Source organism: Lepeophtheirus salmonis, unplaced genomic scaffold, assembly GCF_016086655.4.
Source record: "Lepeophtheirus salmonis unplaced genomic scaffold, UVic_Lsal_1.4 unplaced_contig_470_pilon___fragment_2___debris, whole genome shotgun sequence".
NCBI classification, from domain to species: Eukaryota; Metazoa; Arthropoda; class Copepoda; order Siphonostomatoida; family Caligidae; genus Lepeophtheirus; species Lepeophtheirus salmonis.
This window is the reverse complement of record NW_027294471.1, coordinates 1-22,700: the sequence shown is the minus strand read 5'-3', so window position 1 is coordinate 22,700 and position 22,700 is coordinate 1. Positions and strand designations below refer to the sequence as shown.

Here is a 22,700-nt window from a genome sequence, read left to right as displayed (position 1 = left end):
AAGTGTTCTAAGACACTTAGGGCGATCTTATATATATTTTTTTTTTTTTTTTGTCGATTTCATTTTTTGTTTATTTTTAGTATTTGACCGAACAATTTTACTGCATTCACACAACCCTTGACTTATGTAGCAAAAACGAAGTTAAAAGATTTTTTCGTCACACCCGGTATAGCAGTAATTCCTTTTCTCACCACAAAATCATTTAACAGGCAGCTGCTATTAACAAATGTTTTAATTCAATAGTCTACATGTCTAGTCATGTAAATCGTGTGCATTTTTAGCTATTCTGTTTTCTTTGGAATTGGTAGTCTGAACAACGAATTTTATTTTCTTTAGCTGTTGCCATGATTATTTAACTCCCTGAATATTGAACTTCAATTCTTACTACATTGAGTCATATTAAGAACCTCATTGAACAATCGTGTATGCTCATAATAGACGGAGAGTAAACTTGATGTTTATTGTAGGGTTATAATTTAAGTCCCTGTTAGACTTTGAGTAGAATTAAGGATCGATTGGAGTAATTTTTGCCAATGTCCTTTGTGTATTTCCTTCTCCCCTTCCTACCTTGTCACATCTGATTTATTGAAATGTCATGAGAGCCAAGCTGCTCTCTTTCAAAACACTCTTCAAATTGTCAGGGTTACCATATTGATTTGCGGCTTCGTTTTCTAACATCCCCAAAATACACACATTTTCATCACTTCATAATACATGTGTCTCGCTCCTGTCTTCTCCTAACGATCTTTCTTTCTTTACAAACATGTCAACTTTAAGAATAGGGAACGATTAGGTCCTAATCCACATTTATTGGATGTGCTATATCATATTTAAAAATTCTCACCTTCACAATCTATTGTTAATTGTAGCGCCCATTGGGAGGGTCCTCAACTAAAAATGGTTTCCTACGGTCATGAATTACAATATTTGATAATTGGTAACATGCCACAATGAATATTCATAAATGCATATCGAATACTTATTATTCCATGAAGTCATGCAAAAAGGGTATTTCATACTTCTCTGTATTAATAAATTTGAAAATATATGTGCACCTCTATAAAGTATGGAGTTGATTAATGTACCTATTAATTAAAGTTATTCTTGTTTGAAGCATGTGTTTTACATACAGGACATTTTCAAATCAAGTCTCCTTGACCTCTATGTAGGGGATGAAAAAACTTTGTTCTACATAAGTATATATAGATTCTAGACACTAAAAACATCCGTCAAATTCCTTCTCTTGTATCAAAACCATTTTTATTACGACTTTTACGTTGAGATACAGATAATATTTTTCAACATTATTTTCTTCAATGCACGGTTTTAAAAGAAAAACAAATATCAAATCTGATATATTCACTCTCACAGTTTTCACTTTCAATAACTGACCTTGGCTTGATAATGATGTGATCTTCACTAGAGTTTCCTTACTCAAACATACTCATTTATTAACGCCATCATCATTTATTTAAGTAATATCATTAAAATATGTATGGTGTTCTGGTGGTAAGAACTACTTTATACAAGACAAAGAAAAAAAGATGATTTTTTTTTATAAACTCATTTTTATTATGCAAATTTTGAGAAGTTAAGAGTCATTTTTTTACTTTGTTCCTATAAGCAATGTTGTAGAATTCATAATTAGCTGTCAATCAATTGCCAAGAAAAACATTACCCTAGTCGCCACCATGAGCACACACTACAAGAAAAGGATTGAGATCCCAGTGCTCCTCCGCGTGATTATCCTGGCAAGCCATCTGGGAGTAGACTAGGGATGCAAGGAAGACAATTTATAATGCCCTCATGCGATAAAAGGTCTGGGCAGACCTCAAACACTCTCCATAAGCAGTCCATCAACTACTTGAAGTATGCCTTCAAGACAAAGCCAAATTCCACAATTGCTGAAACAAACAGAAAGATGAACAAATCCCCATCAGCAGTGTCAAGGCTCTAAAAAAAGGCAAAGAGGAAAGTCTCTTCTGTGTATTCACCATCGTCAGTTAACAGAACAGCATAAATAAGTTGTTTCTCACGAGAAGACCTCTACTGTTGACTCAACAGAGGAATGCCATTTGGGGATGTAGTAGAGGAGCACCTATGTGTCTCCACCACCAAACACCCTGCTTCAGTGATGATGTTATGCCAAGTTGTATCCAACGGGAGGCCCATGAATCCCGTATGGTTCACTTTAGGATACATGCTGAAGGTTGATGAGTACATCAAAATTCTGCACACCAAAGTTCTCCTATGGATCAAATTGGGTGTTCTAACAAGATGGAGCACCTGTCCACACCGGAAAGAAAACCCAAGAGTGTCTCCAGACCAACATTCCCTTTTGAGCAAATAAATTCTGGCTACTACAGAGCCTAGACCACAAACCCCTAGACTATTCCATTTAGATGCATGTGGAGTTCAATGCCTATAGGAGACGCCACAACAGCACCTGCGTCCGGAAGACCTCTGTCAATTAAGCCTCGGCCTCCATGAGTTCCAAGTACATCCAGAGCGTCTGCAAAAGCTTGCATCACCACCTGGAGCTCACCATCAATTCTTAGGGTGGATACAATGACTAAAACATGTTGTTTGGATTTCAATTAATAATTTATAGTTAATAAACTAGTTTCCTAATTCAACCAGGATCCACCAATTGACATCTATATTTAGTGTGTTAAAATGGGTAAATAATAATGGTTGACCCGGTATTTTGGTCATGTCTTGACAACGGACAAATGAGAGAGGGCCTCATTTTATTTGCTTTTCATAATTTTAGTTTATTAAAAAAATGAATCCTTTTTTTTTAAAAAGGATAAAAAAGAACTTTTCTACAGTGGCCTTTTTTTACTAAATGATATCCATATTTTGGTGTCTACTAAAATGATTTTGGTAAAAAGATTTCGGAAAAAATAGTAAGGGTAATATCGTTGTGTACATTATTATTGTCAGACAAAATCGTAGTGGGTAATATCATCGTGAAGCAACATCATTGTAAGCAATATGATTATGAGTAATTTCATTGAACGAGAATATTATCGTATTCAATTTCATTGCAATTATTATTATAGTCATACGAAAAAACTATTGAATGATGTAGAAACATGCCAGAATCGAACCTTTCTAATATGCTATAATACAACATGGCCCACAAGTTGTGTAGGTAAATTGCTAAGCAGCCCAGGCAAGTTAAATATATAAATATTTTTTTAATATTTATGTAGAGTGATAAAATCATGGAATTAGGAGTAATGTTGGGATTTATAAAAATAATAACTTTATTATACGGTATTTTGGGTAAATTTGTTCTATTTTACTGTATAACATTATTTTCTTTTTTTCATTATAAAATGAAGTTATGATTTCATTTATAACAACATTACTACTAATTCAATAACTTTAACACTTCACATTTTTTTAAAGATTTATGATTGTTATTATATATACATAGTTAAAACTTATAAAAATAAAAAGGTAATAACCTTGAAAAATTTAAGGTGAAAAACTAAGCTAACTTTTTTTTCATAAGATAAATCAAAAATAAATATGACCACAATTCTTTTTTTGCTGACAGATAACTTTTCAATTATGTATAATACTTGGCTATCATTACTTTGGCTTACGATATATCATCTTTAAGGCCTCAGAATTCAGAGTTGGATTGAGTTACGTATCTTTTTTTATATTTATGAGTAGGACTATTATCAATAAGACAACATAACAAATTTAAGTCAATATAATTAAAAGATCAGATTAAAATTCATAAAATATATGTATACCTAAATTATGGTTTTATAACTATTCTCAATTTTGCAGGTTCATAATTTTTTATTATTCAATTAGGATTCACATAAATGTAAGGTCAAATATTGAATGTCAACTGGTTGCAGCAGAATGCAAAACCACTTCATGTTAATAAAAACTAATTGGTAAGATATTACTAAAAATGGAACTCAATAATAAAAGTCCGTCATGTGTTATCAATAGGGATTTGGAATAATATAGTCTTCCGGCTGAAGATCGGTGGTCAATTGTTCTAAAAATAACACATTTTGTCAATAATATGTACTTTAAACTGTTTCAAAATTGCACTCCAGATGGAATTTTAATCCCTTAACGGATTGATTTATTTTTCAAATCAATGTTCATTTCTAGGGGAAAAAAATTCTAAAAAATAACCCCACCTGAATTAAAATAAAATAAATAATGTAGCCCTGGTTCCTAAGAGACAGCATATCACCAGGGATGTCCATAATGGATGGGCTGAAGGGGATATAGCCCCCTCCTCAAAAAAAAAAAAAAAAAAAAAAGGATTTTTTTTTCTTTTTAATATATTTTTTTTGGTGAGGATAAACATTTTTACGCGAAAATAGACATAAAAAAATTATTTCAAAGATTTATTTTCTTAAAAAAAGCCATTCGTGTAAATTTATGCAATAGAGTAAAATATTTAAAATTTGAATTTTTTTTTCAAAAAATTTAAATTTTTATGAATAGCTATGGATTTTTGGAGTTTTTTTCCTAAGAATTTAATATTTATTTTTTTTACGAAAAAATGTGATATTTGAATTTTTTTTTTTTAAATTAATTTTTGTGAACAGCTGAGCATTTTTGAAATGTTTTCCAAAAAATATAATATTTTAAAGTTTTGTAGATAGCTATGGATTTTTGAAATTTTTTGATTTTTATTTTCAAGAAATTCTAAAAAACCAAGCAAAACAATATATATATGTATATAATCTTGCTGACGCCCTTAATCAACTGTCGATTTTTAAACTTTTGAGCTTAATCATCTTAAAGGTCATAATAAAATTGAAGACAAATGAATTCCATGTCAAATCAACGAAAATAAATAAAAAATGACAACCAACCCTGTCAGATTTGGATGATTTTGGCACACAACCTCAAATTCATAAGTAAATTAAGTGTAACAAATTTTAGTGCATAATTCAGAGTCGTTTCTGAGGTATAGATACTCGTCTCAGACCAAAATTTTCAACGTCCCTTTAATTTTTTTTACAATCTATCTTATTTATTTTTTTATCCAGAAGAGATAATTTCTTGAAATTTGGTAATTAATCAATTGTGACAATTCCAAAAATAAAGTCAAAATTAGAATATTTAAATTTCTTATGATCTCAATATTGATTTTAAAAAAAAAGTGAAATACACTAGCAAGTACTTGATCAATAATAACAAAAAATACTCAACTCTTATCAATATGAAACTTTGGGAACATCTTTTACATAAATAGGGATATCACTATGCCAAAAATTGTGTTGGATTTTTTATCATAGCTTCCAGGGTGGGATCTCCAAGTTAGGTTACTTTTCTCCGGAAATTTGGTAATTTTACTTAAGTTATGATATCTTAAACTTATTTTATGATTTATATAGACTGATAAAAGAAAACTGAACTATAGTAATGCTTATGATTGATTAGAAGTTAACAAATTTAAAAAAAATATATGAGTAATTTATAGTATATCACTTGTTTATGGGTGTCCGACCCAATTCAGGTTTGCATATTTCTTCTCTATGTCAAGAAAGTAAGAATGGAAGTATTTAATCAAATTGGTCAAATGCCCTACTATTATTGACTTGACGGGAGCTTTTTTGCATCCACACTAGAGAGAAAATCATCAAAATGAGGAAAGCAGCTGAAATTTCCCTGCGCAAAAACTCATCTCACCAGCTCTGCTTTCTTCAGCAGGATTTTCACCCTGTCATGGAGGTTTTAAATCCTGGTGTACTTACCCTGTAGAAATGTACTCAGTTCGTTCAGTCTGCTAAATACATCTGCCAGGTAGCACAGCCAGTATGTATCCTGGAATACAGTAGCATAGGAGCATTTATGCTCGGTCAGAAAATTGGTTACTTCTGTTCGTAATTTCAACTCACTTTGATGTTGTCATTTAAGCCGTCATGTAGCTCAGGGCTCATTTTCTTAGACACCACCCTGTGTGTCACACAGTGAGTCCACTTCACGCCGGGATTGGGATAAACAAATTGATCTAAAAACAAGGAAGGCAATGTCTCTAACATAGTCGCCCTTATTCGTCTCGTTTCACTAGGGGGAGACTCACTCCTTTACTCCCCCCACCGGCTGAAGGAACATGTAGCAGCTTCATAAATTAAGCCAATCAGAATTGAGAACTACTAAACCCAACCTTTTTTGTCTTCATTGTCCACTCTTTGCCTAAAGTCCTTTAGTTCCAAACACCTCTGGATCTGAATGGAAATATGGAAGTGATGTTATTTGGTATCCCCCTTCGATGTTTGCAAAGTATTTAGACTCTTTAAAGTAAGATATTACAAAGCTTTTAAAAAGAAATAGTCTTACTATGGAGTATATTTGTATTTTTAATGGTGGGTTGCTTCTTATCTTTTATTCTTATTTGCTCCTGTTTTGGTTTTTGTTATATACTTGTATGTATGTTCTCAATTATGTATGTTGAAAGATTTTATTTAGTTGTTTTTTATCAGTAATATGTGTATAATTATTAGTTAGGTTTTTTTTTGAGAGAGAAATAATTATAATTATAAACGAAAATATTTATTTATGTGATCTTTTTGGGTTATACTTCCTCCTTAATTTATTTATTATGTAATTTGTGCATATAAAATGAAAACCTCAATAAAAAAATAAAAAAAAAACAATAATTTCAACCAAAAATAAATAATAACGACGTATAAACCTAATTTATTTATATATTAAGGCAAAATATCCTTGAGGCAAAATAACTCTAAGACGAAAGGTCCTGAGGCAAAATAGTTAAAGGGAAAATTACTGGGCAGTTATGCAGATTGTAAGTATAATACCAATGATTAACTTTTTGTTTATTCATAAAGTAGAAATAACCTTAGTTAACAAAGAGTGCGTGGATATAATTAGTGGACAGCGCTTGATTGAATATCAATTCCATACTAAGTCATTTTTACGAATATACAAGGTGTTTCTGAATTAGATTACCATCAAAAATTAAATTTGTATTAGAATATGACGTATTAAAACTTTATATAGGCATAATATTCTCCATCAATTGACCAATACGATATTTGCAATATCTCAATCAATCCTCTTGTTCGGAACAACTTTGCAGGTACGCCTCGTCAAAGAATAGCAGCCGGTACACACAACGCCTTTCGGATTTGTTACCTACAGAGCCTCCGCTGCTACCATTAGAAACTAAACTTCGAGGCCCTTTCTTATTTTTCAATGACCTTTTTCTACAAAAAAGATGTAAATTTTATTTTCTCAAGCAGCCTTTTTTAATAAATATTTTGTCGAATGACTTTTTTTTTTTTTTTGGAAAAAAAATATATAATTTAATTTTTAGTGTACCTTTTTTTTTAGAAAAGTTCGACCCTTTTAAGTATTTCTATGACCTTTTTAAAATAACTTTTTCAAGCGTTTGCGACCTATTGAGTAATCTTTCAGAGCTATTGATAGCGGATTAAAGTCTTCAGAACGTTACAAAAACTAAAAAGAACCTCATGGGTAGGAAATAGATATACCAATTTTACGCAGTGTGCTGATAGAACATCAGAGAAAAGTATGCGTGGAGTGTGCAAAAAAGACCTCCACCCCTTAGACTATTCCATCTAGGCTCACGTGTAGCCCAAGTCGTACAGGGGACGTCACAACAGCAACCGCACCCTAAAGACCTCAATGAACAAGGTCTGGTCCTCCATGAGCGCCGGGTACATAAAGAGGGTCCGCAGCAGATTCCACCACAACCTAGAGTTCACCATCAATTCTTAGGGTGGATACAATGACTAAAACATGTTGTTTGTGTTCCAATAAATAAACTTGTTTACTAATTTACCCAGGACCTGTCATGGACTTCAATATTTTGTGTTAAAATGGGTAAATAATAAGATATGTACCTTGGCATCAGGGTCAACTGTGGCTATGTCACTAACTAAAGTGTTCCACTTCCATCATAATAATATTTTACCCATTGGCCAATTACTAATGAAATTTGGAAGATGTGATATTGAATTTCCTCTATCATATTTAAATAAATAGATTTAGGGAGTTTGAGATCCAATCCCTCCCTGAAGATATATCTACTTCGCCCGTCGGTATCTCTGAAACTAACATAAGCTGATTCAGAAGATAAGGAGAATAATTTATTTTACTTCATAAAAAAAACGGACAACATTGAAATGGTCCAAAAATCAACTCTATTAGATGGAATTTTAAAAAGAAGCTAAAATACATATACATATTTCACTCATGTTCAGTTATGACCCCCAACTTTCTCCTTGTCGATGAAATCATGAGAGCTCGTCTATGATTATTTGAAGGTATAAAAAAAGATTACTCCATCAAAACATTTTCAGACTCAAATAATCGAATAATATTTCCTAATTTTATTTACTCATCAACTTGGAAGCTTAAACTCTATGCTCATTAATATATGACAGTTTAATAATCTAATTTAAATTATAATTTAGATTCATCACTTTATTTCGAAGTCCTTACTTAATCATTTGGCTTTAAATATGACGACAGCCTGAAATATTTTTATGATGAGCAACCCAGATCCTAGAATAGTTCATCCCAATTTATTTGATTACATCATATAATAGACAACCAAATATTTCATTCAACTATAGACATTGTATTCAAATTTTTGATTTTAGTTACGCTATCCATGAAGAATGGTAATCATGTTTAATTACCTTCATTTGAGATTTATGAAACTATGTGTGCTCGATCCTATGTCCTCTTTCATATACATCGAAGACGATGTCTATTTTAAGTAGTGCAATTGGCGTGACACCCAAATGATTAATCAGAATAATTTGTTGATAGAAATGAAAGGTTACATGTCGAAGAGTACAAAATATGTAATTTTGAGAAAAATCCTCCTGAAGTATGAACACTTACTAACTCAATAATTAATTATGGATGATCGACATAAATTAATTCATATTTCGAGATATATAAGCATAAGCAATTAGCTACAAAAATAAACAAACCTGAGCTCTCTAGCTTAGGTAAAGTCGAGAAAATGACGCTTGAACATGATCTACGAATTTCCATTTGCACACTCTATCCAGTTGGGCGTCTCCAGGAACACCGTCACTAAGTCCGAAACGTTACAGAGGAGGAAGAGCTCCCTCAAAAAGGCCAAACTTGGTTAGGAGGAGTTAAAGAAAACTGCCAAGGCCAATCCCCTCAAGTCCATGCAAGAGATCTCGGAGTTTCACACCAGACTATCCTGAGAGCTATCAAAAAAAGTGGGTGGAAAGACGACTTTTTGACACCAGCAATGAAAGAAACCCATCTCCTCCGTTGCAAGAATTTTATTTGAATTAGTCTTTTTTTAGCATTTTCGTCCCCTACAGCCTGCAGTGTCTGTCCCCCAAACACTGAGATACTCAAAACTACTGTCAGTAGCAATGGGACGCCATGCCAGTTGAATGCGTCTACAGCGAGCGTCAGGCTTTCCGCCGCAGCCTGGAAGCCATCATTACCTCTAAGGCGTCTACATCAATCATTAAGGGAGCTCACACACGCGTCTATTTATAGTATTAATTTTGTTAATTATTAACTGGAACTTTGATGTTTGTAAAATAACCAAATAACTTGGGACAAATTGATGTCTATTTTTTTTCTTTTTACTTTTCTAATAAAAATTAACAAAACAAAAAAATAAATAAATAATAATCATAATAATACCTTTTTAAATCACTACTTTTATAAGATAAATAAAAAAATAATATTGAGAGGAATAGAAAGAGGGAGAGATAACATGCAGCAGAATATTAGTTAGTATTTATGATTCCCCCCTTGTGATAAACTCGATCAAAAAATATATATTATGTAGATATATAAATGTATATTATGGTAGTAGTAGTATTGGTATTGGTAATGAGACCGGTAAAACAGATAATAATGATAATGACTGGCAAAAGCTTCCCACCAAAGGAAGCCTTATTAATAATAATATTACTTAAAAAGTGCAAAAAAAGAAAAGAAAAAAAAATTTGGCACAAAATATTATTTTTTCTTGTAAAATAAAAGGATCTCATCAACATTTGCGTTTGTTTGATAGGTGATTAATGAATAATACAATGATTACAAATACACATAATATTTAATTTGAGATAATTAATGAAATAATTATTAGTAATCCGACAATTATAAAGATTCTGAGAGTTGATTCAAAAAATCAGGAAAAAAACAGGGTCAATTTTGGTAGAAAATGTATGTAGCTCTGATTAATATAATTATTATTATTATCATCATTTTCATGAGATTCGTGTTTTGTATTACATGGGAAGAAGAAGAGAAGGATGGTGTTGGTTGTGATGGTTTTGTGAGCGTGATTTAAATGATATTTTAAATATAATGTAAGTGTGAATATGTGACAACAACGAGGGCGACAAATCATCTCATCTCTTGACTTATTTTTTTTGTTTTTTTTTTGTTCAAAGTAAGACATTTCTATTTAAATATAAGAATATTTTATGCATTCATTATTAATAATGTTTGAATTAGGAAATCAATGTTATTATGGCGTATTCATGTGGGAGGAATGACTCTAGTCTCTACACCATCATGACCTCCTCTTGCCCACAAAAAAGAAATCTGAATTGATCAATCAGGGTTTGAACAACTTCTTCCATATGGGGACGAACAGCTTCAAATTTGCCCAGGTCTTCAAATTCGTACTGAAGCAGAGTAGGCCACCAACAAATAGCCAGGTTCTTACTATCCATACAATTATCCTTGCTCAACTCAGTCACTCTGTAATAAAAATATATTAGTAAGTAATCCAATATACAGGAGCATACACAAGAGCTGTAGCCTTCCCCAAATTAAAGAACTTTTGCTTCTTACTAAAAATTTAATATTTGTTTGTTTTTTGGTTTTTTAATAAATGATTAAATTTTTTTTTCATTTTTTTTTTTCAAGATTTTTCTTTTTTTTTTTCCGAAAAAATTCCAAAAACCAAGCCCCAAAAATATATATATATAATTCTGCGGACGCCCCTGCAATAAGAACTCTTTCTGCATTATTACCTGACAAAATGTTGAAATATAAACTTAAGGACACAAAAGTTGGTCTTTGGAAGACGCTTTAACAGCTTCGATAATTCAAGGGTCCTAATACTACGATCTTGGATTGCTGTAAAGATTAATATTAATAATAATTATGAAGAGGAGTTGCACATATCGACATAATACATCCCTCATAGTGGGGGGATACACTTACAAGAAATTCGATCCAAATCATTCATTTGTTCAGTACCCAATATGGGTGGTAACCGCTTACAAAAGAAATCTTTTACTGCCGTAGCCACGGCATTGACTGCGATATCTAATGTGTTAATATCCACGTTTTGATCTAAAAATAATTGAAACATTTTGACATGTAGATGGTGTCTCCGACAATGAATCATCAAATTACCTTCATCAAATTTTTGAAATAAAAGTTCAACATGAGCTCGATTCCCAGGAACACGATATAGCCCCTCAGCATCAAGTCCTTCTTTTTCAATATAAGTAATGCATTTGTTGAGGAAGACAGGAACAGGCTTATCAGGAGCGGCTTTGAAGTCATCAAGAGTTGGTTGTGCTTGCACGGAATTGGCTTTCAATTTTGATTTTCCCTCCTTTTTTCTTTGTTTGGCCTCTGAGTCCCTCTTTTCCTTTTCTTCTTTAAGTCGACGTTTCTCATCCTTCAATTTTCGTCTTTCGTCATCTTTGAGGCGTTGTCGGTTCTCTTTGTCCCATTTCTTCCTTTGTTTTTCGTCAAACTTGGAACTACTAGGAAACTCATCTCCTCGGGGGGAAGCCAAGGGATCTACCAATAGTTTTGCTAAGATACCAAAAGAAAAGAAACATCGTTATCATAGTGTATATTTATGAAGTAAAAGCCATTGATAAATAGGAATTTTTTATTTATTTTTTAGAATTGATGCTTATAAATTAATGCATTCATCATGCAAGTCGCAATCACATTTCATTATACAAATAAACACGGATTGGCCGAATTCATCAGAAAATCGAATATGCAAAAGAATAAATGGAATGGAAGAGCCTGTTTACAAGAGAGAGATAGAATGATGGATTTCCTCCATTCCAATTGATTTATTTTATCATTATTATTATCGATAATAATAATGATTAATGTATGTATATGCATAGTAGTGAACGGAAAGTCAGGCAATACGTAGCTATCCTTAACATTTTAAGACAATTAATTTAAAAAAAATTAACGACGATAATATTATACGTTTGTTCATATAAATAATATATGGTTATAGGATCAGTTTCACGAGTAAAAAGAAGTAAAGCTTAGGCCTGTTATATTAGAAGCAACAAAAACAACAAAAATAAAGAGGGAAAATAACAATAGAACTTGACAAGGTGGATTGGGAGCACAATAAGTCTTCACAACATATCATCATGCATTAGATAACTTTAGAGCTCACTGTATCATTACGTATGTACTCTCAAAAACCACTTATATATATATGTAAATAAAATATGTCTTAAAAATTGGTAGTACAGAACATTTATGGAGCTTTCACACGTAATTGTGGAAAAAAAGAAAAGAAAATAAAGGATACGGCACATTCATCAACTTACATTGTTGCGGTGAGAAAAGATCAGTGTCAAGGTCATTTTCAAAACTGGTTTGACTGGTAAAGGTCAAGGGAGAAAAGGAGGAGATATTATGGGATGTAACTCTACTAGAGGGAGGGGGGATGTGATGGGGTGCTGGTGTTCCTCCTAAGCTCCCTCCACCTCCAGAGGATGAAGAAGATTTGAGTTGTGTATACCTCAATCTGGATGGAGGAGGGGGATAATAAGAGGAGGAAGATGAGGGTGGTTGCTTCTGTTGGAGCAAAGGTACAGAAGGACAATTGTCTGAATCCTCAGAATAGTCCGAGTTCGGCAAGGCTATTTTATAATATAAAATTATAGAAATATATTTAATTGAACAAATAAATCATGTATGTCAGACTTTTTTGTAAAAAAGAAGAAATAAATAGTCCCTTTATAATTATGAGTCCAATCACTACCTCCGGTTGAGTTTTTAAAGAAATAATATTTTCAGGCGTTATAGCAATTAGGATCCAAGTTCAAATACGGTATTTTAACCCAAATATGATCATCCTAATTTAATTCATATTAATTAGCAGGAAAAAAACAAAACTAGAACACAAAACAACGCTCACCCTCTTTGATCTTTTAAATCAATCATTGAGGGGGGATGAGATCAGATCAATATCGAGTAGTTAAAGAGGCCATTTACTCCTTTTACAACATTAAAGACGTGCATAAATTTTGAAAGAATTACCTCTATCTGGTTCAATTGTAGGAGATTTAGTAGGATCCTTTGCCATAACTCGAGGCATTTGTGTGGGCATTGGAGGAACCTTAGGAGTAGCAACTGGTATAGCGACCCCCTTTTTCTTTCTGTGTTGTCTTTTATGTGGAGGCCGATTGTTATTACCATGTCTGGAAGAGGCTTCATCATCACTGGAACTCTCAGAGTCACTCCCACTTCCGTCTGCTTGCATTGCAATTTGTTCCCTCCGCTCTCTATGACGAAGCTTATTCTTTGTTCCTGAAGAAGATAGATCTGAAGAGTCGAGGGATATCGGTTGAGCGTATTCGTTTGGCTGTTGAGAAGATGAAACAGAAGAAGATGACTTGGATTTAACGTTTTCATTAGATTCTATTGAGCCCCCTCCTCCCTTCAAATTATCTCTTGGAACAGCGTAGCCTCCCTGATCAATGTCCTCTGATATGGCAAGAGGTGCATTGATAGACGAGCGAGGTGATAATTTGTTTTCTAATTGCATTGAAGTGAGAGCTGCAGTGATTTTATTGAAATCGTTCATGTTTAGCCGGCCAGGGAGTTGGCCTCTTGGCTTAACGGGTGGTGGTGGACGTCTTCTACCCGTAGTAAAAGCTCCACCGCCTATATTATTTGTTGAAGATCCATTGCTATTCCACATTTCAGAGTCCTCAAGCCCATCATTTTTACGTCTAAGAAACAGGGAATCGTCTACCCAACCTGCGAAACGAGGGATCAACTTAATATGGATTTCTATTATACATAGAAAAATATAGTACTCAAATAAAACAGCAACAGCAATCATTAAGTAATTAAGTTAATAACGACTCCTCCTTTGAATGGTTCTCAGACTAAAATCTAACATAAATGTATGTATACTGCTATAATAATTAATTAAAGTCTAATTATTAAACTCCTAGTGCTAACTAACTAATAAGTTATTGCTTTTGTTACGTAAATTGCGATAAACAATAGAATAGAATATAGTAGTACATATAAACTATTATATATATATATATTTTTTTTTTTTTAAACATTCAACAAGCATCTAACTATGTATTTATGTAGATTAATAATTATTAAATCCATCCATCTATCCCTTCTCCTTGGAATAGGAGTAACAGATGGACAATTCATTCATTATGCGGTTTTTAAAACAATATTTTAATTAACTATATTAAGACCTTCCTTGAGATCAAATTTAAAGAAATAGTTAGCATTTATCTATGTATACACAAATCAATTCAATAATAATAATGAATTAATCAAAATTGACATAAGTCTCGGAGTGACTTCATTTTTTTTAAAGTGTGTGTGTTAATAATAACAATACTTGTCCTAAAAAGTATTGACTGAAATAACGAGTAAAATAATTTAACAATGCCTCATAATCTATAATATTTCTCAAAGGAATTGGATATTAAAAAAGGATAGAAAGAATGATAATAAACCTTTGAGAAATGAATTAAATATTGTGAAATATAAAAGTTTAAGAGAGGAAAAGAGAAGTGTGTAAGAATGAGGAACATTCTAACATCTGTGGGGGAGTGTAGTGAATCAAAGAAGCAACCATGTATCAAAGCCTTATCTACTAATTAAAGTTAACTAAGTGAAGCTGAAAAAGGCTTGATAAATGGTTGAAACAAGGTAAGAAGGAACGAAACCCATGAGATCATTGTAATTATAAATATATGTACTAATAATGTGCAACGAGTCTCAGTTCCGATTCAAAATTATAATTTTTTTTTTTTTGTATCCGTGTAGGTGTTGGAGATGGTATGTAGTGCCTAATGATGGTATAGTATGTATGTTTGTATATATGCCTAGTTTGAGAATATATATATATACATATATAAAGTCAACTATTCATAATTGCGTAATTATATGTTATACATGTATTCACAGAGCTTGACTAATAAATAAAGTAAAGAAGAAACACATATAGATACACAGGGATTAAGTTTCAAAGTATGTAATTAACGCTTCTAGGTAATTTCGCCGCATGACATATTCGCCGCCTTTTATGATTTATTTTGAACTTTAACTTAAGTATTTTTTTTTTAAATTACCGGCGGCAAAATTTTTTGCAGCAAAGTTACTGGTCACAGTAATTAACAACACAATTATTGCAACAATATTTTGTTGTTGTTGCTACGTGTTAATTTTTTGTTTGTTTTAAAATGAAATAAACAAAAATAACTAAATAAATAAGGATACTCTTGGAAGACTTGGAAGTGATTTCAGAGGAGGAGGAGAAACATTCAGAACTGGGACTTTGTATATGTTGTAATAAAATGAATTATGCTTAAGATACATAAATAAACGAGAAGAAAGGAAAAAAATATATAATAACGAAGAAGAAAGAAAGAGAGTAATGAATGAATGATTGATATCTAAGGTGATATCATACATGTAATATCCTCCATACTGGCATTCGGACCTGTAGCGGCAGGCATTGTTGAGGCTTTTACCAATCGTTTTGGTGGTGCATTAGTTGTTGTAGTAAAACCACCAGTTCCACCGCGATTTGAAGAATTATTTCGAGGATCGCGGGGATCAGGCGGGGCTGGTTCTGGGGGTGTGTCTGGAGAGGGAAATCCCTCAAAACCTACAAAATATATTTCTCATAACGCATTTTTTTAAATACATATATACTCAAATCAAATCTATAATTATAAGAGATGTATAAAAAGAGACATTCTCTAAAATCATATCCGTTTTTTAAAAAGCTATTCTTTATTACTTTCCGTTAGTTAGGATTATATGTCATGACATTTTAAATGTGCTAAAAATTGCATAAATTAAATCATTTTCCATTGAAGAAAAAAATATCACATCATGCACTTTTAGTGGAAGAATGATTTCTTTTTCGAAGAAGAGTGTGTGCTTGAATGGGTTATGAAAAGTTGCTTTGAAATAAAGCAGAAAATAATGTCAGTTTCTTCATTCCCTCCATTATGAGCTGATTTGTTGTTTCTCAACAATACCATACTTATTTAGTATGACATCATAATATATTTCATACACCGGGAATGGCTCTTTTTACACCTCTACATGTATAATATATATAAGAATTTGAGATAAAATTATCTGGCTTCTCTTCCCAAATAAAACACCATCAAATTTCATCACAAAAATTAATATTTTCTTTTAGATTAGTTATTCCTTTTTCTTTGCTTTTTCAACGTTGAGAATATACATATTATGAATAAGTACACTCATAATAACTTTCTAATGGAAACTTTATCCATATCCTCCTATGTATAGTTACAAACACAAAAATGATCAATTGGTCATTGGAAAATATGAAACAGTTTGAATATGAAGAAGAAAGAAAATTTTAAAAAGCAATCACCCCTATTTTCAAAATATCCTGTTCTATCTGTGTTAAGGCTATCTGCTTTAAATAGCCTTTGAGACGGTAGTGGAGGAGGGGGAGGAGGTGGTGGCGGTGGCGGAGGAGGTGCGGTTGTTATTCCTCCTCCTGCAGGAGGTAAATGCCTACGAGACACTCCATATTTTGGCAATGAACTGTCTCGAGTCGGTGATGAACGATTAGATTTAAAAAAACTCGGCCGAGCAGGAAAAGAGATAAAACTAGAATCCGAGGATACATCTTTAATAGCAGCGTGTAAAAGAAAATGAATGAAAGCAATTTATTACAAGCCAGGAGATCATATACATAAATATACAAATTAATTAATTAAGTATTATACCTTGTTGTTTCCTACGATTTTTGATCAGAGATGGTTTTATTAGGTGCTCCGTCGGACCTCCATTTTGCCTATCCATGGAATCTACGTGGCTATAAATATCACTATCTTCATCACTAGGAGATAGTCTCAACCTATCATCAAAGCTTGGCTCATCATCAACTAAGGAACCAGAGTCCAGCCCAGGAAGTCTTTCATAAATCTCCGAGCCCGAACCAGATCGAGATGCATTTGAAGGAGGCCCTCGTTTTAGCCGATAGCTGTCCATTCTGGTTAGAACAGGGATATATTAAAGTATATGTTCCGAATAAATCAATCGAATTAAAGCTTACCTTGGAGGAGGCACTGGCTGAATGCGTCTACTAGGTCGTTCCAGTGTTCCCTCTCCAGAATCATCCAATCTATTGTTATCTTCCATTGAAAAGGCTGATTCAATCTCGGATTTTTTATCGAAAACTTCTTGGAAGAATTCCGTATAGAAAGTAACTTAAGAAAAATAAATAATTTAGTAAAAGACCAGAATCCGTCATTTGATTATCAAAATACCTTTCTGCTGTGAAGTATTGGAATTGATGAAATGCGCATTTAATCTTTCAGAGAGATTTTTTCCTTCAGAAATTAATAGAGGCCTAAGTTGCTCATTTGCAGATGATGAGGTATTATTTTGTATGCCAGTTAATGTACTTAAGCCCCCAGAAACAATAGTTATATCATTGATTCCATATACAAGTATCGGAAGCTCAGGAACATCCATGGAAAATGCACTTAATGTTGCAAGCGAGGCTTTGCGATTCGTCGAATAGACTAGAATAAAACCATGAATAAGTTCATCCCTAAACTCGGTTGCACCGTGATATGACGAAATTATTATCTCGATTCTTCTTCTTATTTTATCACCAAGAGGCATTTCAATAGTTACACCACGTTCACCATTTATACAACTTGAATTTTGATGTGTGAGAACTGGAGCCAAGACATGTTCAATATTATAAGGATCTCCACACAGCATACACATGATAATTCTAAAATTAATATTCCGAGTTTAAGAGATAAAAACAATAGACAGTGTTTTTAAGCAATGAAAAAACTTACCGAATATCTGGTTCTGTATTGTTACTTGTTGCTGATTGATACGCATTAAGAATTCCTGATCGCCTGGAAATGCCATCAATAAGATCTCGAATAGCATCTTCAATCAAGTTATCACTTATTGTAAAAGAATTATCCAAATCAGATCGAACACACACATTTATGAAGGAACATTGAAAAGAATCTGCGATGCTTTGACCCTCTTTTCTCAGATAGGCCAAATCCTTCTCCGTGAGTGAAGAGTCTGGAGCAAAAACTAGGACTAAAGGCAAACCTTGGAACGGAAGGCGATCCTCGTGTTCTAAATTTGACAATAACGTCTTTTCTAAAGACACTCGGATATATTCAAAAGAGTCAGCATTTGAAAAAGTGCAAAAGCAACCTATAATGAGTGTATAAAATACTTCATTAATCTTCAGTTTGTTCTTAACATCAATGATTAAAATAAGAATTTTTTTGTATTTTCTAATAAAATAAATAATTGCAAACAACATTACCATGGGGTAGAAAGTCTTGAGTTCTGAATGCATTTTCTGGTAAAGATACATCTCCAGTAACAGTACGAAACTCCAAAGAGAAAATATGACCTTCATATTCAAAATCATTGTCGTTGCATTGGTTCTAATGAGGGAAGACGGTTATAAATAATGACACCTAGTATGAATAAATCTAATAAAGTCCTTACTCGAATATGATTAGCAAGATCATTTGCGAGTCCCTCAATGCCTAAAACCAAAAGGTTTAGATGACTATTTTCGAGAATGTTGTTTGGACCACTTCCTCTATTCCCTCCACGGGTAAAAGAATTGGGCCTTGTAGCTTTTTTAGATACAATCCTTTCTACACATGAATCAAAGCAATTCGGAAATGCAGGACAGTGCTCCCGAATAGGACAATGAACAAATCCCAAATGTTGGTATAGTAGGAGTTTACGATCCGCATCCATTCTATCTAAGGCTTTATATCTATAATGAACAAACATGAAGTTAGAGTAAAAAGTCAACATAGGGGATAACGAATAAGTTAATTAAATTTATTAAGCAAATACCTAGAATCTTCTTGCAATAATTCTGTTATATCAAATATATCATCTTGCGTTATGGTTCCAGTCGGACTTGAACGAAATTGGTAGAATAAGTCTGACCTTTCCAATAATAACTCCTAAGAAACCGTGAAATAGGTAAATGAACGAAGGGATTTAAACATATTAAAAATGAAAAACAATTTACCCTCGACTATTACTTACTTGAAAGTTTTTCTTGGCTTTGACAATAATTTCTCTTTGGTGAAGATCATATATATCTTGAACATCTCTTTCTGAGAGATTTTCAAAGCATTCACGGCCAAGAAATAAGACTCGAAGTTCATTTATGCTCTTGCCAGGAGTAACGCATCCCATTTCTTCTAATAGGATCTTAAAGTCCTTTCGGAACCTATTTTAGAGTTGATTAAAAAATGTTAATATGAATTATAATAATTAATTGCCCGCAGTAAATTCGTTGATTAAAAAAAAAAACTACTAAAAAGATACGACACATGCAGCACAAAATGACAGATGATATAATTCCATTTATATCTCAATTGCACTTTAAAAAATTACAAGGCATTTTAGAATAAGAAGATACCTCTTTCACGCGCTCATTCACTGACACGCAATTGTGTAGATATTATAAATATTACATATAATGAGAGAAGTATCGATTAAATGCTACAATGCATGTACCTTGATTCTGTCCTCTATTTTGTTTCAAGGTATTAAATAATGATTATAGTTTGTATGAATGGTACAAACACCAACAGAAATATGAAGAAAAAATTAATATAAAATATAAAAGAAACAAACTCAAAATTAAAACTAAAAGAAGAAAATAAACATGAAGAAAGTAGTAAATGCATAGATATTTAAGAAGGAGCAGCGTATATTTTAAATAGAAATGGAAAAATTGTCAAAATCATCGTGAATACATACATTTAAAAAAAATAATATATATATATACTATTGTTGAGACTCGGTCTGGGACAGTTTCTTTTTTTTTTTTTTTTTTGGTTCGTCAAGTGATTTTTTCTAGACCGATTTGGACCAACTTTTCGGTCCAGGCCGTGGACGATATTTTTTTCCGGTCTTTCTTTATGGACCGATTTTTTCGGTGTCATATATTATAAGAGACCTAATTTCTTTCTTTTCTAGATCAACCGTAATTGATATTTTCAAAAAAATAATTCATAAGTACACCATATTTTCTTGAACAAATACTATATACATAAAATATAAATTTAGTCATTCGATTATACAAGCAAATCAATTGAGTAGATAAGTTGACTTTAGTGTTCCCCAAGAGTTAGGACCAAAGGAATAATATACTTCGAGCTTGATCACCCATCTCAACAGATGTTCGATTTCAGAATTCCGTATTCCACGAGAGAACGACGGGATTAAAATTCATCCGAGCTCTCTCTGTTTAAACTTGGTATGACGTCATTGTACTTGAAAATACAATTGATGTCATGTTATAAACAATTTATCTATAAAATCGGTCTAGACCGATTTTTTTTTTTTTTTGTTACCGAACTGGACCGAATTTTTCCTTTGGACAGATCTAGACCAAATTTTTCGATGAGACCTGTCCAGACAAGTTTTTTTTTTTTGATGGACCGAATGAGTTTGGTACAACAAAAAATTTCACGGTCTCACACCGGTCTAGGATTTCCAGACCGAAACTCAACACTAGTTCTCACGCTATAAGAATAAACCCTTTTTTTGATTGGTATTAAGGAAAATAGTAAGCTAATGGACGTCAAAACGATATCAACAAATATAAGAACTTCAACATTACTGTCTATATAAATTTTATTACTCAATTTATTATAAACATGACACTGAGATGTATGATAAATATGTTATTACATCGTAATACAATCAAATTTCCGTGTTGTAGATAAAAATTTACTGTTCTAATAGAAAGAATAAGATATCCTAAACTATCCTACTTTTTTCGTCCCTAATTGATCAAATAAAAAATAATTGTACAATTTTTAAGGATGTTCATATGACTTTGATTATATTCAAATATTAGTATGAATCATTGGTATAAACTAACATGTGTTATGTATACTTCTATTCTTAAAGCCATTTGATTGGGCTTTATTAAAGTTTGTACATTTTATGTAGTAAAAATATCAATTTTGAGACCCAAAATAGTGTTTCTACAGGGGCGTCCCCAAGGGGTGGGCTGGAGGGACTGTAGCTCCCTCACCCAAAACAAAAAATTACGGTAAATTTTTGTTTTTTACTAGAAAATTCAATATTTGATTTTATTTTTTTTTCAAAAAATCTAATATTTGAAATTTAGTTGAATTTTGAAGAAAAAAAAATTCCACAAAAATTTAATTTTTCAAATTTCTTTCGTAAAAAATTAATTTTCTGTCAATAGCTATGGATTTTTGTAATTTTTCTCCCTAAAACTAAATTTTTAGTGAACAACTGTCGAGATGATTATTTCTCCCTATTTGGAAAATTCAAACGTAAAAGCGAGCAAGGATAACTACAGTTTTAATAGTTATCTATGTCAACAGATATGTTGTATATCAAACTTTCCAATATAGGTATACTTTTCTTTTTGGTTTAATCTCACAAAGATTTAGACAATTTTTACATCCTTAATTATAAATAATGAAATACATCCCATTTCACACTTGTAACTCGCTCGAATTAGATATTTTTTGAAAGGATGTAAACATTATAGTAATGTAGCATAATAATTATGTATTTTTATTATGTTTTTGTAATAAAAGTTGCTTTAAAAATAGGAATGATGGGAGGGTGGAGGAAAGAAAGAAAGATAGGTTGAGAAAGGGGAAACATTTGAAAGGATTGATCACAAACACAAAGTATTTACCTCATTGGGAGCCTTGAAGAAAGACAAGAAGTAAGTAACGGATATGTAAAATAAAAGAAATAAGAGAAAACATAATTGAAAAAATGTTTGCTGAGATTTATTTTCTATCTATCTATGTATTTATGTAGTTTAAGTTAAACATGGGCTGACACCAAAATATTTTAGAAATGATTAGATGTACCCGTATCCCTGCTGATAGCATTGCTTTTGTTTCGTCACAATTGGTTTGTTTCGTTCGCCTACAGATTCATATCCTTAGGATACAAATATTTAATACTGAGGATTTTTTCAGTGAAAAGATATCTCAATACAAATTTATGCTTGTGTTAATAAGTACGGATTTCATAATGAAATTCTAGACCTGGAATAATCATGCAAAAATTTTATTCCACCATGAGGGGAATGTAATAGGAGAAATTGGTTGAAAAAAAGAAAAAAAACGTATCAACAACATTTTTACTCAATTCCTTCAAGGAAAAAAAAAAGAAAAACAAGTGAGGCCGAATGCGTCATTATTCCATGTGGCTTTAATTATATGCCTAACGTAATACAAACTTTGTGTTGCACTCTTTTTAAGAAATACATGGCATTCATTAATGCAACTAAGTGTGAGTACATTGTGTACTAATATTATTTGGCTACAAAAATTTAAAAAACTTTTTTTTCCCATTTCCTCTTT

At 32.2% G+C, this 22,700-nt stretch overlaps 1 protein-coding gene across 5 annotated transcripts; it reads right to left on the bottom strand.

The window, feature by feature from the left end:
* Positions 1-9,610: 9,610 nt before the first annotated feature.
* On the bottom strand, positions 9,611-19,558 carry LOC121128273 (Rho GTPase-activating protein 190; the record flags this gene model as incomplete). Of its 5 annotated transcripts, XM_071893928.1 has the most annotated exon segments (16): positions 9,611-10,758; positions 11,034-11,139; positions 11,227-11,358; positions 11,422-11,832; positions 12,606-12,920; positions 13,321-14,043; positions 15,734-15,931; positions 16,679-16,939; positions 17,040-17,305; positions 17,369-17,522; positions 17,583-18,058; positions 18,129-18,507; positions 18,623-18,746; positions 18,811-19,090; positions 19,174-19,286; positions 19,372-19,558. In XM_071893928.1, coding segments are annotated over 16 exon segments (4,324 nt in total), but the record flags the coding sequence as incomplete, so codon positions are not given.
* Between the last annotated feature and the right edge of the window lie 3,142 nt (positions 19,559-22,700).